This window comes from Pelophylax lessonae (genome assembly GCF_965119305.1).
Source record: "Pelophylax lessonae genome assembly, chromosome: 3".
In the NCBI taxonomy this organism is placed as follows: Eukaryota; Metazoa; Chordata; class Amphibia; order Anura; family Ranidae; genus Pelophylax; species Pelophylax lessonae.
In genome coordinates this window covers 78,865,156-78,888,826 of record NC_138770.1, presented here as the reverse complement: position 1 = coordinate 78,888,826, position 23,671 = coordinate 78,865,156, and the positions used below count along the sequence as shown (strand labels likewise).

Genomic DNA, 23,671 nt, shown 5'->3' with positions numbered 1-23,671 from the left:
AATAACCATCAATCGCCCTCGGTCTGCAGCTTCATCCAAGATTTCACATCATGGGGTAAGGATGATCATGAGAAAAATGAGGGATCAGCCCAGAACTACACGGGAGGAGCTTGTGAATGATCTAAAGGTAGTTAGGACCACAGTCACCAAACAAACCATTGGTAACACAATTCTTCGCCATGGATTGAAATTCTGCAGCGTCCGCAAGGTCCCCCTCCTCAAGAAGGCACATGTACAGGCCCATCTGAAGTTTGCCAATGAACATCTAAATACTTCTAAGAAGGATTGGGAGAAAGTGCTGTGGTCGGATGAGACCAAAATTTTACTCTTTGGCATTGACTTGACTCGCCATGTTTCGAAGAAGAAAAATGCTGACTATGACCCTAAAAATACCATCCCTACAGTCAAGCACAGAGGTGGAAACATTATGCTTTGGGGTTGTTTCTCTGCTAAAGGCACAGACCAGCTTTGCTGCGTTGAGGGGCCAAAAGACAGAAGACCATGTATTGTAAAATCTTAGATGAGAACCTTCTTCCCTCAGCCAGAACACTGAAGATGGGTCGTGGATGGGTCTTCCAGCATGGCAATGACCCAAAACATACCCCCAAGGCAACAAAGGAGTGTCTCTAGAAGAAGCACATTAAGGTCATGGAGTGGCCTAGCCAGTCTCCAGACCTTAATCCTATAGAAATTTAATGGAGGGAGCTGAAACTTCAAGTTGCCTAGCGGCAGCCAAAAGGGCTTAGGGATTTAGAGAAGATCTGTAAAGAAAAGTGGACAAAAATCCCTCCTGAGATGAGAGCAAACCTGATAACCAACTACAAGAAACGTCTTACCTCTGTGCTTGCTGACAAGGGTTTCTCCACCAAGTACTAAGTCATGTTTTGCTTGGGGATCAAATACTTTTTTTTACTCATGGAAATGCTACTCAATTTCTAACAATTGTATCATGTGTTTTTTCTGGATTTTTGGTTGATTTTCTGTCTATCATTTAAAACACACCTATGAAAAAAATTATAGACCCTTCATTTTATTGTAAGTGGGCAAACACACAAAACCTGCAAGGGATCAAATATTTATTTTCCCCTCTGTACATGTTCATCTAAGCCACCCTGTCCACTGGATGACATCCCCAATTACAAAAACCCCCCAGAAAATCATTTATTTATTACATGTACTTACTGTACTTTACGCAGCACTTTGCATATGTATATATATATATATATTGTACATTGACATCAGTCCCTGCCCTCAAGATATCAACTAAACTACTATCAGGAACAATAGATAAAGAAACTATAGCATGGCAGGACTCGAAATCTGTTGCGTTCATGCTGATAGTCTGCATCATATACTGTATTTCATTTGTTTATTTTGCACATAGTTACACTCAGGCAGCTGGGGAGCATTGAAAAGATAAGTATAGGCTTTTTGTGGATGCTGTCAAAGTACACGTCCACTATAAGTTATCATTTGAGTATAGATATGCTCTATAGAATGCTATTACATACAAGTGCATAGGCTAAAGTGGTGAAATTTTATATGAAAAAGAGACAAAAGATGGCAAACGATCTGTTTTTTTATACGTTAGCTTTCTATGTTGAAGTTAGGTGACTGTCTGTTCTATCTCTACCTACAGGTGGAAAGTGTCAATGCATCCAAAGACGTCACCTCAGTCCCTAAGTGCCACATGTCCTCAACCACCAGCCACGCAGGCCTTGGGCACAATGGAGAAGTGGAGTCTGTCAACGCCCAGCTGAAGCCTGAGACACCAACTCCGGAGATGGGGAGCCCAGAGCAGAGTTCACACGAGAGGAAGAAGTGTGAGTACGAGCAGGAAGATCTCCTAGAAGGGGATACCATGCTAGAGAATGGACGCTGTACCCTGAGCGATGGCTTGGACCCTCAGGAAGTGGACGATGATGTGCTCATGCTATCTGCCCCTAAGAAGAGAGGCCGCCGGAGCTTGTCAGACAACACAGAGAAAAGTAGGTGTTACTGGTGACTTGGGGTCTATTATGTGTTCCACAGTTATCGCTATAATACATCATTGGAGTAAATCGTGCCTGGCATCACTGACCTGCTTCTGAAAATGCTGGTGGCCTGCCTCTGGCTTTAATACCTTCTCATCAATGGCCTGAAAAAACGTATACGTTAATACGCTATACAGCCAACAGTTTGTGAACACCTAACCGTCACACCTACCTATATATCTTAAAGTATATGGCCAGCCCTCTAGATGATTGAGTTTAGGTATTTCCAGTGAAGGGCACTGTATATGCTACCACATACAAAGACATTTTAGATAATTGGGCACCTCCAACCTTGTTGGAACAATTTGGGGATATCACTTTACTGTTCCACCATAATCATATCCTTGTGCACAAAGCCACCACCATAGAGGCATGATTTGATGAGTTTGATGTGCAACCCTGACATGCACCTGTGGAATATCCTGCACAGAGCCCTGGCCTCAACCCTACAGGACTGCTTGGGGTGGCATTAGAACATCAGTACCTGATCTTACCTATGTTGTTTTAACTAAATGAGCATAAATTCCCCCAGACAGGCTCCAAAAACTTGTGGAAAGCCTTCCCAGTAGAGTGGGACTGTGGGCAGCTAAAAATTAAGACGGAGGGCAGATTCTATATTAAGGCTGGTCATACACAGACTGAAATTCTTTCCTGCAACCGCCTGTTTCAAGAAAGAAATTCACCCGATTCTCCCATCAACACAGACCATTGTCTTCTCCCTATGGGGGAAGCTGTCCCTGCCGGGAGAAGACAGTGATTATTGCTAGTAGCTATAGCAGCTACTAGCGCTAATCGCAGATAAAACCTGGCATGCTGGTTGTACCCAAGTTGATTGATCGATAAATACATAAATACAGCCCATACACAGTTCGAATCTCGTCCGGTTCAGCAGGAGCTTGATTTGAACCATGTATGGCCAGCCTAATACCCATGGTTTAGGAACTGAATGCCTATATAGGTATGATGGTCAGGTGTCCACAAACTTTTGGCTCTATAATTTAACTTCTGATTCACATCCTTGTTGCAGGTCAGTGACTCACAAGCCCTGAAACAAGAGGATCAGCACAACAGCCAGTCAAGTTGCTTTTCAGAAGAAGATTCAGTCTTCTATGGAAGTCACTCTAGTTCTTTTATAATATTCATCTTTTGTAGGGTTAGTCCACCATATGCTTCTTATAATCCTTGGGCATGTAAAGGGAAAAATTCCCTCCCCTGCATTCCCAACTCCACCCACCTGAAGTGATCATGATTGCTTGTTTTCACTCTTTCTGTTGTATCCATCATTTATTTAAAATTTTAGGGAAAGGAGCTGGAAGAACTCATTTTACCCGGAAACAAATCAGGATTTTCTATGACTTCAGCTTCTCAGCCCTTTGGATCTGCTGATTTTGTTGGTTTTTGGCTTTCACTAAGACCCCGTTCACACTGGGGCGACCTGTCAGGCGACCTGGTCGCCTGACAGGTCGCCGTAGGTCGCCTGCCATAGAGAAGCTGTGGACCCGTTCTAATAGGAGCGACCCAAGTCGCTCCGACTTAGAAAAAGGGTCCGGAGCTTCTTTGGGGCGACCTGGAGCGACCTGCATTGACTTCAATGATATGAAGTCCGTGCCGCCGCTCCGAGGTCGCGGTGCGAGCTGTGCACTGCGACTTCACAGGTCGCCACCGAAAGTCGGGTCGCTCATATGTGAACCGGCTCTAAAGATTGCCCATGCTAATCCATATCTATAACGCCTCTTGCACTCTGCAGCTTTAAAAAATATTCAGTACAGCGTTTTTTTTTGTTACTGATCTTAAATGCAGCCCATTGTTTACAATGTGCCTGTATGCTCAGGCGTGTAAACAAGGGCTGCATATTCTTGATTTAAAAAAAAAGAAAAAAAATCTGCGTTCCCAGTCAATATTTTGCATGGATGTTCTCAAATACACGCAAATGTGTGATATGAGCATAAATATGAATTATTTACCCTAGGAATGTATTGTGCGCATGTATGCGCATATACGCGCAAATACGCACAAATACGCCTAAAACAAACACCTGAAATTACGTCGCAAAAAGCAAATGCTCAAACATCCGTACCGCGTGCAAGAGGCCTAACTATGTGTTAAGTTTGTTTTGCCCAGGTTTGCGCCAGGTTCACTTTAAAGTGGTTTTCCTCTTGCAGGAGTGAAAGTTTGATGATTGAGCAATGCCTTCTATTGGGCAACTCAACTTTTTAAAAATGCAAGCTTTTCCAATCGCGTTAAAGAAGAACTTCACTCACCTCTATCCCCTCACCTCCATCCCCCTCTTTACCTTTCTGGCAGGGTAGACCACAAAACATTATACTGTTATTAGTATATTATGTTCTGTGTAGATGTGCTGTGCTGCTGCAGTGTACTGGGTCCTGTGATGCCCTCTTTATCTGTGATGTCATCACGAGGACGGCTGTCTTTTCTGGGTTCATGCAACCATCCTCCTAATGATCACATGCACCACAGTGCATTATTTGGTGTTGGCTGCAGCTTTGATAATAGACAGCAAGCTCCCCCATGATGCGCCCTGTCACAAGTGCAGTAGAATACCTGTGGCCTCCTGGTATGCGAGACGTGGATATTCCAGGAGGCTATGGACAATAGAAATGTCATGGTTCTGTCAAGACAGAATCTAGGAAATGGGGAATTAATTCCCCCAAAAAAGGTAATAATATCAATAAAAAAATCACTTTGCTAAGTTAGAGAGGAGGGGGCATTGGGGGGGGGATGTGGGAAAGTGGGTAAAGTTGCTTTATCAGGAAACCTTGATGCTGCGTTTCTAATGCTGGCTTTTGAGACCCTACACACACTAGGGTTTTTTAGAAGCTAAATAAAATGCTAGAAAAAAAAAGTTGGATGAAAAACACTGATAAAAGCCTTTTTGTGCCAGCTTGTAGTAGCATTTTAGTATATTTTGGAAGCTTTTAGGAGCGTTAGCGTTTCATTAGCATTTTTACAGTACGTGAGTAAAACAAAAAGGAAGCTCGACAAAAGCTGTTAGGCCCCTTTCACACGGGCATTCCGTAGGTCCGCATATCATCCCATCCGTTTGCGGGTGATATACGGACATAATGTAAGTCAATGGGATTGCGGATGTCAGCGGATGACCATCCACTGACATCCGATTTGCGTCCTTTCAGTTCTGTTCCGTTTTTTGGAACAGAACCCTATTTTTCTTCCATTTAAAAAATGGAAAGGACGCAAAATCGGATGTCAGCGGTGTCATCCGCTGACATCCGCAATCCCATAGACATACATTATGTCCAGATATCATCCGCAAACAGATGGGATGATATGCGGACATACGGAGCGGATGACACAAGTGTCATCCGTGTCCGTAAAAAAAAACAAAAAACGCCGGAGCGGATCAAAATACGGTCCGCTCCGTGTGAAAGGATCCTTAGGGGCATTTTAGTACCATTTAGAAGCGTTTAGTGTTTTTTTTTTTTTCTGCCAGGAAAATGCTTCTAAAACCTCTCTAAAAACAATTGTTTTTCTGCTCCCAAAAGCTGAAGCTTGAAAAATGCTTCTAGCTTAAAATAGTATGCATGGACACATGGGATAACACTGTTAGCTTCTAGGAGCAGAAAAAAAAAGATGCTCATAATAGGTTCTAGGAGCTTAGAAAAACGCTAGTGTGCATGCAGCCTTAGGTGACCATGCCACCTTACAAAAAGTATGTTCCCAGGCATACTGTACCTGCAGTAACTTTCATTGCCCCCTACTATGGCCGGATGCCATGCACCTCCTGGTGGTGTTAGAGCTTGTCTGCACTCACTCATCTCATACACATTCCTATTGGCCAAAAAGGCAGCCTTGAGTGATGAGCCAATGTTAAGGCATAGGACTGGAGGAAAGCCCTGACACCACCTGGAAGGAAATGCCTGGCATTTCTGCATAGCACCAAAAGCTGCTGCAGGCACCTGTAGATACCTACACCTTATACTAGCAAATGTATATATTCATTTTTTTTAAGGGGCTAGAAAAGGGTGCCACCAATATAAGCATGCAGAACCCATTTTCTTCTGACCTATTGACATAATTATAGTCCCTGAAAGAGTGGCCAGTCATTTAAGCCCAGGATCACACTAGTGCAACTTCTGATGTGACTGGAGTTGCACAGAATCGCATGACCAGGGAAATCACATTTTTCAGTGGTGCCTGTCCTAATCAGTTCGAGTCAACACAGTGCAGTTTTGGAAAAGGCTCATGCACTACATGCTTTCAACGCACCACAAGAGATCAAAAATTATACATGCTCCAAATTTGATTGCAAAACATGCAGTAATGTGGCAGCATAGAGCTTCAGCACCACAATTCAACAGTGTAAATGGGTCCGAAGAGATTATTCCCAAATCTGCATGGTATGAATTTATGAATTGCAGAATACAAGCTTTGAGTTTACACATCCAGCCAAGGCTGCAATTATGTCACGCCCACGCATGCAAGCGGGAGCCCTTGGCTGCGGCACAGAGGTCTGAAGGTCCGGCACGGTATGCCCATGTGTCGGTGATGTCACTGACTGCATGCAGTGTGAATATCTCCTAAACACCACAAGTTTAGGAGATATCCATTATCCACTGTACTTACAGGTAAGCCTTATTATAGGCTTATCTGTAGGTACAACTTAAAAAAAAAAAGACTTTACTACCACTTTAACAATAGGCTGTCTGGGAATTTCAAGGTGCACGCAAGCAGAAATGTTGGACTTCTGGCTGGGGGCTTGGTGCAGCCCCATTTAAAGAGAACTTGCCACCAACCTAAACGCAGAACAAGCTGAAAATTGTCTATCAAATACTTACCATAGTTTCCCTTTCCTGGTGGACTCCGCCTCCACTCCTACCGTATAGGACCCCACTCCCGTAAAGTTTGCTCTGAGTCAGCATCCGTGTTCTGTAACTTGCCTACTCAGGAACTGTTAGGGGACACCTGTTGCCATGGAGTCCATCAGGAAAGGAAAATTACGGTAAGTATTTAATAGACAATTTTCCGTTTTCCTGACAGACTACATGGCAGCATACATTTGGTAAATAACTAGCCGTACACACCCGGGTGGGCAGATGCTGAGTCAACAGACAGGATTTGTAAACCAAAATTAGCAGAAGATAAAGCAGCCGGTTCAACACAATAATGGGTCAAGAAAGTGTTGATTGAAGACCAGGAGGCTGCCTTGCAGATCACTTCGGGGGCGACTTGCCGTGAGGCTGCCCAAGATGTTGATACACATCTGGTCGAGTGCACTGTCACCACCTCCGGAGGCACCAAGCCCTTTGCTTTATAGGCCCAATGGATGGACTGAACGATCCACACAGCAATGGATCTAGATGAGGCATGTATTGTTTTTCCCATGGAAGAGAACGAATAGGTATTCAGACTGACCAAAAGGGAGCCGTGGCCTTCAGATATTGTTTCAAGGTATCGCCCACATTAAGTGGATGAACGACAGAGTTTTCGACTGATCTGAAGGTAGGTAGAACAATCTCCTGTTTCTCATGGAAAACAGAAGTAACCTTGGGATTTGGCCCCAGCAAAGGAATTAGGACCACTCTGTCCAGGAAGAAGGTTGAAAAAAGGCTCCTTCAAGCTCAGGGCTCGAATCTCGAATATCCTCTTTGCTAATGTGATGGCCACCAAAAGAACCATCTGAGAGCAAGTTCTTTGATTAAGTGCAGCTTGTCCAGTTCTGACCCGAGCTGCGAGAACAACCGGGAGATCCCACTTTGGGATTTTCGGCTTCCTCTGGGGCCTGAGTTTCACCGCCCCCCTTGAAGAACTGATGGACGACAATATGCCTGGCCCATGACACTCCAATGAAAGCTGATATAGCCAATACCTGCACCCGGAGCAAGCTCAACATCAGGAATAGATCCAGGCCCGACTCTAGGAAGCTCAGGATGTCCTGGACTGTAGGTGCACTGCACAGACTGGCTCTGGTGGACATATGGTCCATAAACCTTGACCACATTCTCTCGTAGACTCTGTTAGTGCTCTTCCTCCTAGCTTTTAAGAGTGTAGGGAGGACTTCCTCAGGACAGCCTAGAGCCTCCTGCCTTCCCCTCTCAAGAACCAGACTTTTAACTGCAGATGAGCCTGGCATGGATGTAGGGTAGTGCCCTGAGACAGCAGGTCCAGTCTGAGAGATAGAGGAATCGGATCCCGGTAACTGAGTAGCATCAGTAGGGTGAACCAGGGCCTGTTGGGCTAGTATGGGACTATTGATACTACCTCTGCTTCTTCTGTCCTGAACTGATGAATAACTGGGATCGGAGGGAAGGCATAGGCTCTGCGAAACCTCCATAGCGCTCCGTAAGGGTGTCCACCCCGAAGGCTTGGGGGTCTTGGAACCTTAAGTAATACTTTGCTTGAACATTCTGGACTCCAGGAACATAGGTTCCTGATATGGTGGACAGATTCTTCTGCGCCCAGGTCATGATTGGCTCTACCTCTCGTAATAGGGACAGGCTACGAGTTCCCCCCTGTTTCCTTACGTAGGCCACTGCTGTTGTGTTGTCTAATTTGAGCATCACTGAAGACCCCCAACGTTAGGTGACCAAAGGCCTGTAATGCCTGGAATGCTGCGGGGAGCTCCAGGATGTTTGAAATTATCCCTCAAGGAGGGGGAGTCACTGCTGAGCATGGAGATGAGATGAACAGAGAGTGAGGCGTATCCTGTCTCGTACCAGCGGGACTTTCTTATCGGGCAGAGAGATGGTGCCTTTGGTCGTGTCGAACAGAGCCCTGAGGAACACGAGGGACTGTGTGGGCTCTAAGTGACGCTTCTCCGTGTTCAGGAGCCACCCAAACTCTTGAAGAGTGTCGATGAATTGACCCGTGTCCCAATAGTTGATCCCTGTCTTGGGACAGGAGGAGAACATCATCTAGGTAATGATGTAGACGAATACCTCTGGTTCTTATTAGGGCTACGACGGCCAACAAGATTTTTGAAAATGTGCGATGTCAAAAGCCCGAAGGGGAGACTGTAGATGAACCCGACCAATGGCAAATCGGAGAAACTGTTGAAAGTCTCTTGCTAAGGGAACATGGAAATAAGCGCTCTTTAAGTCTAGAGACACTAGCCAGTCTCTTGGTTGGACCGACGGTTGGATCGTTAACAGCGTTTCCATTTTGAACCTCTCCTCCTTGATGAAATGATTTAGATGGGTAAGATCTATGATGGGCCTCCATGTGCCATTTTTCCTCTGTACGTTGAAGAGAGAAGAGTAGATCCCTTGACCTCGCTCGCCCTCCTGGACGGGTACAGCGGCGCCCTGAGTTATCAGGGACTTCATGTAAGACATAAGTGTCTGCCTCTTTTCTGCTGAAAGCGTTAGAGAAGTGAGGATGAACCTGAGCCTGGGAGCGCTGCTGAAGGTCCAGGCATGCCCTTAAAGAGGAAGTAAACCCTCCTCTGACACTTGTACCTATAGGTAAGCCTATAATAAGGCTTACCTATAGGTACTGTAAATATCTCCTAAACATGTACCGTTCAGAAGATATTTACCTTAGATGCATCCAGTGACGTCACTGGCGCATGCGCTCTGAAGGAACGGCCGCTGGTGCCGTTCCTTCAGAACTCTGTGCGCGGGAATGACGTCACCGCGGCTCCGGCCAATCAGATGGCCGGATGCCGCGATCCCGGAAGATGGGCGACTGGACATGTCGCCCGTCATACAGCTAAGCGGACGGCACGGCGGGGGCTCGTTCTAAGGTAAGTATTTCATAATGAGCTAGTATGCGATGCATACTAGCTCATTATGTGTTTCTCTTGCAGGGTGAAAAAGAAAAAAAAAAAAGGGTTTATAACCTCTTTAAGAGACGGTCCAGAAATACTGGATTGAGGCTGCCCAGACATGTCGATAGCAGAGAAGACGAGCCTCCACCTGACATGTCTGAGCAGGCCAAATCTCAAAAAGACTTAGTGGCCTCTCGGTTCACCAGTAGATCCACCCCTAGAGGGCTTCCGGAAAGAGGGTTGTCTTGACTTCCTACTTCTCCTGAACTCTCGACCAGGCTTGTAACTACGTGCCTCCCTAGCACGATCCAGATTCTGCTTCCTGGGATGAGCCTGCTTCTGGTTTAGCAGGGGCTAGTCCTGGGGTAGGAACCCCGACTTACCACCGGTGGCCCGGGCCATAGCGCTACCTTACTTGTTGCTGTAGATGGAGGAACCCTCAAAGGGAATCTGGTATCACACCTTCTTGGATGCAGGGTCAGCTAACCATGGCCGGAGCCAGAGGGCGCACTTGGCGGTGACAGAGGAGAGCATAACCCGGGCCACAAGGTGGATGATGTCGATGGAAGCCTCCCCCAAAAAAGTCGATGCCATCTTCAGCTCCTGAATGGGTGAGCTTCTGGCCACCTCTTCCCGAGATGCTCTTCAGGGTCTCATCCATGCTGTCCGTCCAGATCTCCATTGCCTTGGACATTGCTGCTAGGGCTGGCTTGCAGATAGATTTGCTTAAAGTGGAGTTCCACCCTAATTTAATACTTACCTCCATCTTCTCGCTCCGGGTCACCTGAAAAAGAAATGGATAATCGCATATTTTTTTTTTTTTTACTTACCTCGTAGCGAAGAAAATATACTTACCTTACTTCCTTCTTCCTCCTTCCTCGGCCGCGGCCCGTCGTCACTTCCTGGCTCTGCAATGATTCCTGGGAGCTGAACGTCATCGCTCCCAGGAATCATTGCACCTGCACCGGCCCCGACGTCAGTTCCGGGTCGTGCGCGTCATCGCCTTCTAAACAGCTTCTGGGCATGCCCAGAAGCTGTGGAGGGATGACGCGCGCGCATCGGAAGTGACAGGGGCCGGTGCAGGGCATTGTGGGACCGAAGAAGGCGGAAGAAGACGCCGAAGGGTATCTCGCTGGCTTCAAGCTGCCCACATCTGAGATGGCAGCGCTGGACAAGACGTTTTCAAGGTAAGTATTTGTCCTAACAGGTAAGTGCAACCCGGGACAGATCAGAGGCTAGCCATTGTGGAATGCACTAGCCCTGACTGTCCCGGGGGTATTTAAAAAAAAAAATAAAAATCCAGGGTGGAACTCCGCTTTAAGATCGGTATCAATCCGTCTTTCCAGAGCATCCTTGAAAGACACTGTATCTTCCAAGAGAAGGGTCACATGCTTGACTAGCCTCATCACAGCTGCATCCACAAGTGGCAGAGACTCCAGGTGTTTCACCTCTTCCTCCTTAAAGGGTTAGAGTTTCATCATTTTTGAAAGCATGGAATTTTTCTTTCCACTTTACTCTATTCATCTGTGATTACTTCTCCCAGTTCTCCCAGAAATGGGAAATTCAGGCCCTCTCTGTTCAGTAGCTTAAAAAAAGTTCTCTGCCTCGGGGGGGGGGGGGGGGGGAGGGGGACTGGTTCCTTCCAGCTTAGGGCTTCTCTCACTGCTCTGACCAGGGGGGAAACTAGGGCAAAATTGAAGCCCACGCAGGGATCTTCTGCCTCCGACTCGCTGTCGGAAAAAGCGGCCGAAGAGCAGCTTGACTGTAAAGACTTCGAGGTATCCTTCCCCTGAGCATCTCTAGCCGGAGAGCGTGGAAGGTTTGAAGAAGGACTGTGGATATGGCTAGCTCCTAACTCATTTATGGATTCTTTAAAGCAGAGTTCCGCCCATTTTAACAAGTTGAGATGTACGTAATCCCCTTTAAAAATGCTTTTACCAATGTAAACTATTTTTTTTTTTGTAAGGAAATACCTTTTTTCTTCTTTATTCATCCGCACTTCTGGGTCTGGCCACCTATAGGCGGTTACGTCACTAGGCGGCGTAATCCTGGGATAGCGGAGTCATGTATCCCAGCAGGCCTTGCGAATCGACAAGTGACAAAATCTTGAGTTATTTCCAGACCGGCACCAGCTGCACATGACGCTGCTATCCCAGGAGCCCTTGCAAATCGCCTAGTGACGTTATCGCCTATAGGTGGCCGGACCTGGAAGTGCGGATGAATAAAGAAGAAAAAAGGTATTTCCTTACAAAAAAAAAATAATAATTGTTTACATTGGTAAAAGCATTTTTAAAGGGGATTACGTACATATTAACTTATTAAAATGGGTGTAACTCCGCTTTGAGGACCCATTTGACCATAGACTCTAACTCTTGGTCTGTACTTCCTCTCTCACCCGCTGCCTGAGCGTAACAGAGGTCACAAAGGGCTCTTCCTTTCAGGACCCGAGATCGGCATCCCCAGCAAGCTCTTCTGTCTGAATGGCTAAGGTGACAGGAAGACCTTGTGTAAGGAGCCTGGGTCTTTACTGTGGCGCCTTGAACTAGAAGGGGACCTTCCCCTGGAAGAGGAATGTCGATGCTGCGATTTCGAAGGATCACTTTCTTTGTGTGTACTGCGCTGGGGATCAGATCTGGAAGGGCTGTAAGAAGAAGAAAGAGACCACGAAAGAAAACATAGGATGTGATGCTCCCCCCCCGCAGGCCGTGTCCTAAGGCAGAATCTCCCTATTATCTACCTGCTGCGGGAGGGCTGACCACAGGGAGGCGGTGATGCTTCCATCTTCTGGAACGTTGGACGGGAGGGGAGCTGCAAGAAACAACAAGGTCAGCAAGGGGCACCAGTAGAATGAAGCCCAGACAGGGGCACACCCCTTACCTTAACCACAAAGTCCTGGAGCCTGGGGAAGTCACAGCATAGCCCATAAGCATTCCTAAAAGCTATCAGGACCTGTCTCTGTTTAAAAACCGCCCCCCCCCCTAAAGTCACCGCCAGCGCCACTCGGCAGGGCTGTGCATGTGCGCGATCGCTGCTATCTTGACAGCACCGCGTATGCGCACCAAAGCCGCGCATGTGCAGATCCAGCACAGGGGCCGGTCCTAAACGAAGTGGTGGCTTGTAACGCGGAAGCGAACCAGCCGCTATGGCCGGGGACACTAGCACCAGGGAAAAGACCAGGAAGAGGGAATCACACACATATACATTGCTGCCATGGAAAGAAAAGAAAAGGTATGTCTCACCACTCCTGCCACATTCCATCAGGGCCAAGGAAGCAAAGAGCAAAGTCACCCCAGTCTTGGTGCAAAACATGGGCCACCCTCAGCAGCTGGGTAGACTAATATTCAGGATAGGAACAGACCGCCATACAGGTTCTTCGGAGGAGTACGAAAAAGGAACACAGATGCTGACTCAGAGCAAAGATTTATGGGAGTGGGGTCCTATAGGGTAGGAGTGGAGGCAGGGATAACCCCAAATGTATGCTGCCATGGAGTCTGTCAGGAAATCAATTATTTTAAGTGTTTACTTGTGTTTTTTCTTACTATAAATAATTTTTATTGACTTTCAATTTTGACTACTTCAGGAAGAGTCGGATCCCTAGCACCCTCCCCTCTGTACTTGCATGTCATAGTCCTATCTTGTTATGGAAATGTTAATAACCTTTTATGTAGCTGCTAGGTAAGGAGTGAAGGAGAATATTATAGAGTGTTATTGAGTGCTTGTGGCTGCTAACATGACATCCAAGATGGTGGAGCCAAGAAGTGGTCTTGGCTTTTGGATGTCTAACCAAGGGAGGCTTCTACAGGTAAATAACATGTATAAGATAGATTCATTGTACATATAATCATACGAGAAGATTTTTGTTGAAATTAATTGTCTGATAACAGGGCGTCTTTAGGTGTAGGGTTCTGTTGTAGGGGGTGTAGAGAAAACTTTTAATTATAAGTCCACAATGACAAGCTTGGAGACTTGCCTCCTGTGTCAGGATTCAAATTACATGGTACTGAGATCCTGGTACAAGAAACTACTCTTCCACACCTTGTGCTGGTTGCTCTGTGTAATAATGTTTTACTTGGCAGGTCTGATTTAGGTCCCACTTTGTTCCAGCAGCTGTCGTAGTGGACACGCTAGCAGACACACTTTCCTTGAGAGGTGAAGGAGGTACCGTCACATGGTCTGCTGACCACAGAGAAAATGTAGTGACTGAAAGATATGTCTGCGGTCTGTTCCAAAACAATCAACACAGACCAGAAAAGCTAGATGACTGCTATGGCTTATTGGCACGTGGCCTACCTGGCATGTGTGTACACAAGAGCCATTTCTTTAGACGCAATGCCCTTTGCAGAGGACCTCTTGTGTTCGGCATGTAAAGACGATGATTTTACAGAAACATCAGTTCCCCTTTTTTCCTGTTGGTTGACCTCTGTCCTGTTCCCTACCCAGCTTTCTAAGAAACAAAAGTCGCAGCAGACGTTCTCAAGCAGGAAACTCGCTTTCACCCAAAATAAGCAGCAGCTTTCTTGTGCAGGATGCATTTAGTGAGCTGGGGAAACATGCAAACACTTTGACAGCCGCCTTTCTTTTCTGTCTTTATATATGTATAGAAATGTATATACCCAGGTGCCTCGTTATTTAACCGCTACAATGCTAGGCACTTTTACCCTCTTCCTGCCCAGGCCACTTTTTAGCTTTCAGCGCTATCACACTTTGAATGACCATTGCGCGATCATGCAACACTGTGCCCAAATTAAATTAATCCCACAAATAGAGCTTTCTTCTTTTAGATGTATTTAATCAACGCTGGGTTTTTTATTTTTTTTGCTAAAAAAATGAAAAAAAAACCCCAGAACATTTTGAAAAAAAAATGTTTTTCTTAGTTTCTGTCAGTAAAGTTTGTAAATAAGTACATTTTTTCCTTCACTGATGTGCACTGATGAGGCCGCAGTGATGAGGCGGCACTTATGGGCACTGATGAGGCTGCAATGAAGAGCACTGATTAGGTGGCACTGATAAGGAGGCCCCAATATGCCGCACAGATGGACACTGATATGCAGCACTAATGATCACTGAAAGGCAGCATTGATGGGCACTGATAGGTGGCACTGATAGGCAGCACTTATGGGCAGGATTGATGGGCACTGATAGGCAGCACTGACTGGCATCACTGATGGGCATTAATTGGTGTCACTGCTGGGCAATGATTAGTGGCACTGCTGGGCACTGATTGGTGGCACTGATGGGCACTGATTGGTGGCACTGCTGGGGTTACATTGATAATCAGTGCACTCGGCTCTCCTCACCTCACACTGACAGAGTGTGAAGCAAGGAGGGATGAAAAATGTGGTATCACGTGCAGATTTTTTCTGCGCAGAGTTCTGCAACGTATATGCAGTTTTCTGCACGAAAACAAAACTGACATTACATCACCGCTGTGGTGTGAACAGGGTACAAAACTGACCCACATGAAAACTGATGTCAAAGTGCCAAAAAAACTCACTGGAGCACACATGAAAACTGATGTAAACTGAGGTGAAACTGATGTAGACTCATGTCTCTGCGCGGTTTTCCTATTAATTTCCATGCATGTATGGTGTGAACGAGCCCTAAAGGTTAGTTTTTTCTTTTTACATAACAAATAAGTTATACTTTCCTGCTCTGTGTAATGGTTTTGCACAGAGCAGCCCCGATTCTTCTCTTCTCGCCATCCCCACTGGCGTTCCATGCCCTTCCCACCTTCCTAATCAGCCTGCTTTGGGGGCACCCGAGCAGGCTCGCTCCTGGGCCGCTGCTCTGTGTGTCTATTCGCACATGGAGCACGGCTTGGCGTCGCCCCCCCCTCTCCTTATTGCCTCACTGGCTGTGATTAACAGTAGCGGAAGCCAATGGCTACCGCTGCTGTCTCAGCCATTGAGGAGGGAGAGAGCTGAGGTTCTCATGCACAACGCTGAATCAAAATGGGGCTCAGGTAAGTTTTAGGGGAGCTGGAGGCACTGTTTCACACAAGGTTTTTTACCTTCATGCATAGAATGCATGAGGCCTTGTTCACACCATGCTGCTAAAACGTCAGTTTTTGTGCACGCTTCTGCAAGGGGGCCAAAGAAAACAATGGAATCTGCAACGTGGATGCAGTTTTCTGCGCGGTAAAAAAAACTGACATGAAACCAATATGTCAACAGGGCACATAACTGATGTGCATAAAAACTGATGTCAACGTGCATAAAAACTCACTGAAAGCACATAAAAACTGATATAAACTGATGTGAAACTGATGTAAACTCATGTCTCTGCAAGGGAAATCTGCACGGTTTTCTCATCAGTTTTTATGCACATGTGGTTTGAAGGAGCCCTTAAGCTAAAAAACCTTGAGCCTTTACAACCACTTTAACTTTATGTCTAGACAAAATGTTTTTCTTAGACTCCTTTCACACGAGCGGTGCGCCCGACGGACTCCGTTTTGCTCAGAGGGGATCGATCCACCAAGCCCCGTTGAGCAGGGTGATGACAGCTCCATCTCCGCTTACTTTGCAGAGACAGAGCTGTCAGAGCCCCGCTCTCCTCTATGGGAGATCGGATGAAAACGGACTGCCTATCCGTTTTCATCCGATCTTATCCGATCCAATCCTCCAGACAGATGGAAAATAGGGTTTCCATCCGTCCGGATCTCATGGACAGGATCGAATCAGGTAGCATCGGATGACAGCGGACATGTCTTCTCTGACATCCGCTGCTCCATAGGGCTGCATGGAGAATCTGATCAGGTCCGCAAGAAAAACTGAGAGGTGGATCGGAAAGCCCATGTGAAAGGGGCCTTTGTTTTGGATGGAGTGGGGAAGGTTTATGCCTGGTACACACTATTCGTTTTTTTCTGTTCAACCCAGCGAAGTTAGTATAGCGTTCTCCCCCGCTGAGCTATTATGTTCTGACAGGGGGAGGGCCCCACGCTAAGACACTCTGATCAGCGCTCTCTGCTATTGGCTGAGAGCGCTGATCTGGAGTCTGTCGGCTGCTGGTTCTTGAGCATGAACATCTGACAGAAGCCGTCTTCTGTCAGACAGACCGACATACACACGGCCGAATATTGGCTGTTGTTTTTTTTAACTGGAAAATGTCTCCTGACATTTGGCCCGTGTGTACCAGGCTATAAAACTCATGATAGGTTTTAACTGCTGTCTGCGGCCCCTGTTGACAGTGGGGTGGATATACTAAAGGCAAATAGACATGTGAACTTTGCAAGTGCAGTTGCACTCATTTTCCTTAGTAAATGTAATGTGGTGAAGCTTCACTTTGTAAACAAAACCCAATCAGGTGCAAGGAAAAAAAAAAAAAAAAAAAAATGCACAGTCTATTTGCCTTTAGTAAATCAACCCACCCCAAGGTCTTACCAGACAGGAAGTGAGGGCAAATATTTAGCAAGGACAGATTCATAACTACATTATGGGTCCCTATAGCAAAATTTTGGTGCGGCCCCCAACTAAAGCGGCCCCCCCCCCCGATCCATACCAGGCCCTTTGAGTCAGGTATGGATCTTGAGGGGGAACCCATGCCAAAATTAAAAAAAAAAAAAAAACAGAGTGGGGTCCCCCCAAGACCATACCTGTCTGAAGGGTCTGGTATGGATTTTCAGGGGACTCCCATGCCAAAATTTAAACAATTGCATGGGACCCCCCCAAAAATCCATACCAGACCCCTATTCGTACATGCAGCCTGGCAGGTCAGAAAAGGCCTAGTATGGTCCTCCTGGACCATACTAGGCCACATGTCCTCAACATAAGGGGGGGGTTGGTGCTTTGGGGCAAGGGGGGCTCTGCGCCCCCACCCCAATGCACCTTGTCCCCATATTAATATATTTGTAAAAATATAATGGCAGCAGGCATGCTGTTTATTTAGGAAGAGACATGCAAACATCCTCCTTTGTACGCTTTATGGCCTTCTGCTGCCTTGTGAATGTTGTCTTACAGTGGACCTTTTAGTAAACTTAAGCCTAGTACACACAATCAGAAAATCATACAAAAAATACTGCTTTCGAATCGATCGTACGATAATCTGATCATTAGTACACAGCTTTCTAGATCCGATCCCGACAGCTCGTCCAAACTTATCCGAAGAGACAAACATAAAAAATGTTCTCGTATGATACCAGAATGTACGATTTTCGTTTAATCAATACAGTATTCGTCCCAAAAAATTCGGAAGAGCAGGACTACACGTGCGAATCAAAAGACTACATTACAGTACAACACATTACATCACTTCTAAAGTTGTATTCTGTCTTATGAGAATTTTCGTAACTTTAGTATCTTCTTCATTTCACAGAAGATCATTCGTCCGATATTCTCACTGTATGAGTCTTTACAGGTTTGTTTCAATTATGGCGAGACAATGTAGTCTGTTTCAGACCCCCGGTGATCAGATCATGCATTGTAACTTTGTAGCAAGTCACATGGTAAGAAGCTGCAGCATGAGACGATCTGTGTTCACAGCCAAAAACTGTCACCAAGATTTATATAATGGCACTTTTCCACTGCAAGTACCGGCTCGGCTCCACTCGGCACTGCTTGGCCCAGCTCGGCTCAGTTTGCTTTTCCACTGCGTGGTACGAGTCGGCGCGTTTCAGCACTGTGTAGGTTCTACTCGGCTCGGTTTGCTTTTCCACTAAAGTAGTAAGTGGATGGGATTGCAACGATTCTCTGACCAATCAGTGGCTAGTAGTGACAAACAATCAAGGCTGCATGCAAAGGATTGTGGGATATGGTATAGGTACGGCCCGCTTGGAACCCCAACCGAGGTGGTACCATGCAGTGGAAAAGTGCCAAACCGAGCCGTACCTTGCAGTGGAAAAGCGCCATAAGTGTGTCATCTCTGAGCTGGCATCCCAGTCAGATGGAAGTAGATGGTGAACCTGGATGAAGGCTGAACAAAGTTGATGCCATCCTTCTGGAGAGGAAAGCATTTTCAGGGGTATTACTTCGATCTCTGTGAGATGAGAAGTATTCCACTTTACATGCCAACATTCATGCAGAGTAAAAAAAAATATCTGATGTTAGGTCCCTTTAATTAGTAAGTCACTGACTTTTATTACTTATTATTTATTTTACTACATTAATTCTGGATGAAGTGTCCTACATCTGGCAAAGTATACTTGCCCGAGCTCCAGTATCCATACATACACTACTGAATTGTTTTTAAACCTAAGGCCCTGTTCACATCTGGGCGTAGCATAAACGCAGGCAGAAACACGCATTTCCGCAAACGCACAAAAAATGTGCTTAAAGCGCAAATTGCTTGTGGTGCCATTATTTCCTAATGGCATCCCAAACACAGGAAGCCTTTGCACCTCTTGTTGCGCATTTTCATTACGACAAGACATCGGGCTGACTTGTGTGTGATCCCGGAAGCTAGTAAACAGACTCGCAATGTTATTATTATTATTTAGGATTTATATAGCGTAGACAGTTTACACAGCGCTTTACAACTTGAGGGTAGACAGTACAACTACAATACACTTTAACCAGTTTACGACCGCCCGCCGCAGATGTACTGCGGCAGGCAGCCGCTCCCAGGCAAATCGTTGTATATGTACGCGGCTCGCTCTCATGAGTCTAGGGGGGCGAGCGCGTGTGGCCGGCGCCGAGCTCCAGCCCCCGCTCGTCAGCGGAGAAGCCAATACAGCGGGCGGGCCGATTGCCGCCTGACACCCGCGATCGTTCCCCGCTGAGAGAGAAGAACGGTCAGCTGTTGTAAACACAGCTGACCGTTCTTCTCCCTGGGATGATCATAGAGTCCCTGGGATCATGCTATATAGCAGTGGTCTCCAAACTGCGGCCCGGGGGCTAAATGTGGCCTTTGATTGCCTTTATCAAAGAAACCAAGGAAGTGTCCCTGGGGAATTTAACTGGACAAGGCTGAGTAGTAAAAGAGTATGAAGAAATAGAAAAATAGAGTAAAAAATAACATTTATTGTTTCATATTAAAATGTAAACGTACAATGACAAAAACACATAATTCAATAAAAACTAGAGAACATAGTCACAGGGGTATGTTCAAATAGTATTGCATGTAGCCCAATGTGAGAGTGTGGATCACTGGTTCTTGATACAGATGTAAAAGTCCAACATGTTTCGGAATCTAAATTACGATTCCTTCTTCAGGGAAGTGTGTAAAGAACATGTAATCACCACATCAACATCGCAATGGCAGGATGCATACACATAGACCGTTCAGCCAATGGGCGAGAAAGGGATAGATGTATATAAACCCAATCGCCAAAGATAATTGGTGTAACCCTCTTTGATTGCACTGATGGAAGAGAGTGAGGGGGGGGCCCAGTGTGATACAAGACACAGAGTGGAGCACAGGCTCCCACACACACGGCCCTGAGAGCACCCGCTGTCCGTCGCTTACCTCCCAAAGGCAGCACCCCAATAGCGGTCACAAAGGTAGGATGGATCAACACCCAATGGGGGAGGTATAACCGTCTATGGACAGCACAGGTGTAAGTCCAGACGCAATGGCCCAAAGGTCGTCAGCGAGAGAGAAGAACGGTCGGCTGTTGTAAACACAGCTGACCGTTCTTCTCCCTGGGATGATCATAGAGTCCCTGTGATCCTTCTATATAGCAGTGGTCTCCAAACTGCGGCCAGAGGGCTAAATGTGGCCCTTTGATTGCCTTTATATGGCCCTTGGGGCACTATTCTCCCACTGATACGAGGCACCTTTTTTTTTCCCCATTGACACCAACAATGGAGCACTATTCCTCCCCCTAATACCAAATATGGTAAAGTTTACTCTCACTGATGTTAAGACAAATTTCACCCCCTCTGGCTACAGTCCGGCCCTCCTAAAGTTTGAAGGACAATAAACCGGCCCTTTGTTTAGAAAGTTTGGAGACCCCTGCTATATAAGATCACATGTCTCTATGGTCATTTCAGAAGCCCAACCCCCATACAGTTAGAATCACTCCCCTAGGCTCACATTTAACCCCTTGATCAACCACAGGGTTAACCCCTTCCCTGCCAATGGCATTTTTACAGTAACAGTGCATATTTTTAGCACTGATTACTGTAGTAATGTCACTGGTACCTCCAAAAGTGTCAAAAATGTCAGTTAGGGGTCCGATATGTCCGCCGCAATGTCACAGTCCCGCAAAAAATCACTGATCGCCACCATTACTAGTAAAAATAAATAAAAATGACATAAATCTTTCCTGTATTTAGTAGACGCGATAACTTTTGCGCAAACCAATCAAAATACGCTTATTGCAATTTTTCTCTAACAAAAATATGTAGCAGAAAACAAATTGGCCTAAAATGTTAAAAAATTTTGATTTTTAATTTTTTTTTGGGGAATGTCCTATAGCAGAATGTGAAAAATATTGTTTTTTTTTTCTTTCCAAAATTGTCGCTATTTTTTTGTTTATAGCGCAAAAAATAAAAATCGCACAGGTGATCAAATACCACCAAAAGAAAGCTCTATTTGTGGGGAAAAAAAGAACATAAATTTTGTTTGGGTACAGCATCGCACGACCGTGCAATTGTCCCTTAAAGTAACGCAGTGCCGAATCGCAAAATAGGGCCTTGTCAGGAAGAGGGTAAAACCTTCCGGGGCTGAAGTGGTTAAAGAGGTTATAAACCTCAGAAAAAAATAAAAATAAAATAAAAACCTGAAAGACAAAGGCATAATAAACTAGTTTGCATCGCATACTAGCTCATTATGAAATACTTACCTTAGAACGAAGCCCCCGCAGTGCCGCCTGCTCACCGTAACACGGCAGACATTTTCAGGGGTCCTGGTTCATGTCCTCCGGCCATCTGACAGAGGGGCGATGACATCACTCCTGGGAACAGGGCTCTGAAGGAACGGCACGGGTGGCCGTTCCTTCAGTGCGCATGCGCCAACTATGTCATTGGCTGCAATAAAAGTAAATATCTCCTAAACTGTGCAAGTTTAGGAGATATATATGGCACTTTTCCACTGTAAGTACCGGCTCGGCTCCACTCGGCACTGCTTGGCCCAGCTCGGCTCAGTTTGCTTTTCCACTGCGTGGTACGAGTCTGCACCTTTCAGCACTGTATAGGCTCTACTCAGCTCGGTTTGCTTTTCCACTGTTGTAGTATTTAGTAGTAAGTGGGTGGGATTACAACGATTCTCTGACTAATCAGTGGCTAGTAGTGACAAACAATCAATGCTGCATGCAAAGGATTGTGGGATATGGTATCGGTACGGCCTGCTTGGAACCCCAACCGAGGTGGTACTGTTTAAGCGAGCCGTACCGACGCCGTACCATGTAGTGGAAAAGCAATGCTGTACCAAACCGTACCGAACCGTTCTAACCCGTACCATGCGGTACCATACAGTGGAAAAACGCCAATCCTAGCCAAACCGATCCGTACCATGCAGTGGAAAAGCGCCATTACAGTACCTATAGGTAAGCCTTATTATAGGCTTACTAATAGACACAAGTCATTAATGGGGGTTTACAACCTCTTTAATAAAGTAGGAATCAGAGCGCCCTGCTTGTGAGAGCTTACAATCAAAGAGGGAGGGGCAAGAGATACAAGAGGTAATTACTGTGGGGGGGTGGGCTGTTGGAGAAAATAAATGTACAGTTGTTAGGTGGGGGCCAGATAGGCTTCTCTGAAGAGATGTGTTTTCAGGGATCATCTGAAAGTGGACAAAGTAGGAGATAGACAGACAGATTGGGGTAGAGCATTCCAGAGGATGGGAGAGGCTCGGGAGAAGCCCCTGGAGGCGAGCATGGGAAGAGGTTACAAGGGAGCTAGAGAGCAGGAGGTCCTGGGAGGAAAGAAGAGAACGAGTTGGTTGGTATTTTTAGACCAGATTAGTGATGTAGCTGGGTGCCAAGTTATGTATGGCTTTGTAAGTTATGGTTAGTAACTTAAATGTATTTTGTTGGCTGAGCGGCAGCAAACGGAGGGGTTGGTAAAGAGGGACTGCAGACACCGAGCGGTTTGTAAGGTGGATGAGCCTGGCAGCAGCTGACATCATTGAGGAAAAATCCCCCCCCCCCCCCTTATGCGTATGACCTCCTGAAGAAGTTCCTTGACAGGAGGTAACGCTTTTATTCATATAGCTCAAATCTTTTTTTCCCCAACTAATACTCATTGCTGAAAATGCTTAAAAAATGTTAGTTGGAGTTTAGCTTTATAGCAAAACACACTTTGCTCATGCCCAAATTTGGTACATGAATTTCTTTAGTGCATTTTTGGGGCAGAGGGAGGCCCATTCAAATGAACGGTGCTGCTCCAAAAACGCCTACAAAAACGTGCGAAAAATGCGACATGGGGCTGTCGCTCAGAAGTTCACAGGGCCTTAGCTGCACATCCCATCACTGCTACATTGATAGAGATATACCCTCTGTCTTTTTTTTTATTTCTATAAATGGAGGTGCCAATGAGTGTCGGTTCACACATATGCAATGTCAGACATCACATGTGATTCACACTGCACTGCTATGCATATCACATGCGATGTCTGTGCGTTGCAAATTCAGCCATACAGATTGTATGGCTGAATTCATATTGCATTTGGACCAAAGTCGCACAGGACCCTTTTTTGGTCCGCACCAGAATAAGATTGCATGGCTGTTCACACCTATGCCATCCGATTCATGTCCAAACTGACAGTTCACACTGTGATATGGTAACTGATCTGGGGGTGTCATTAACTTTGTATTGACACCCCCAGCAATTCGCATGTGGCAGTGTGAACTGCCTGCGAGTCGAGTGCGACGCAGGAACCCGCAGTGGATTCTCAGGGTTCTCACAACGCATATGTGTGAACCGGCACTCAACCCACATGTCAAGATATAGACACTATTGACGTGTACAAGGGCTTTGGCTGGCAGCCAATAGAGGTCACTTCAGGTAAAAGAGAGAGA

General features: G+C 46.1%; 1 protein-coding gene across 3 annotated transcripts in view; it reads left to right on the top strand.

Annotated features, from left to right (window-relative positions):
* DNMT3A (DNA methyltransferase 3 alpha) overlaps positions 1-23,671 on the top strand; it is a 451,028-nt gene that overhangs the window by 243,827 nt on the left and 183,530 nt on the right. For all 3 annotated transcript variants that reach the window (XM_082251154.1, XM_082251152.1, XM_082251153.1), the window contains exon 4: positions 1,640-1,988. In XM_082251154.1, the coding sequence (XP_082107280.1) occupies positions 1,640-1,988 (349 nt within the window). The remainder of the gene's footprint in view (positions 1-1,639; positions 1,989-23,671) is intronic.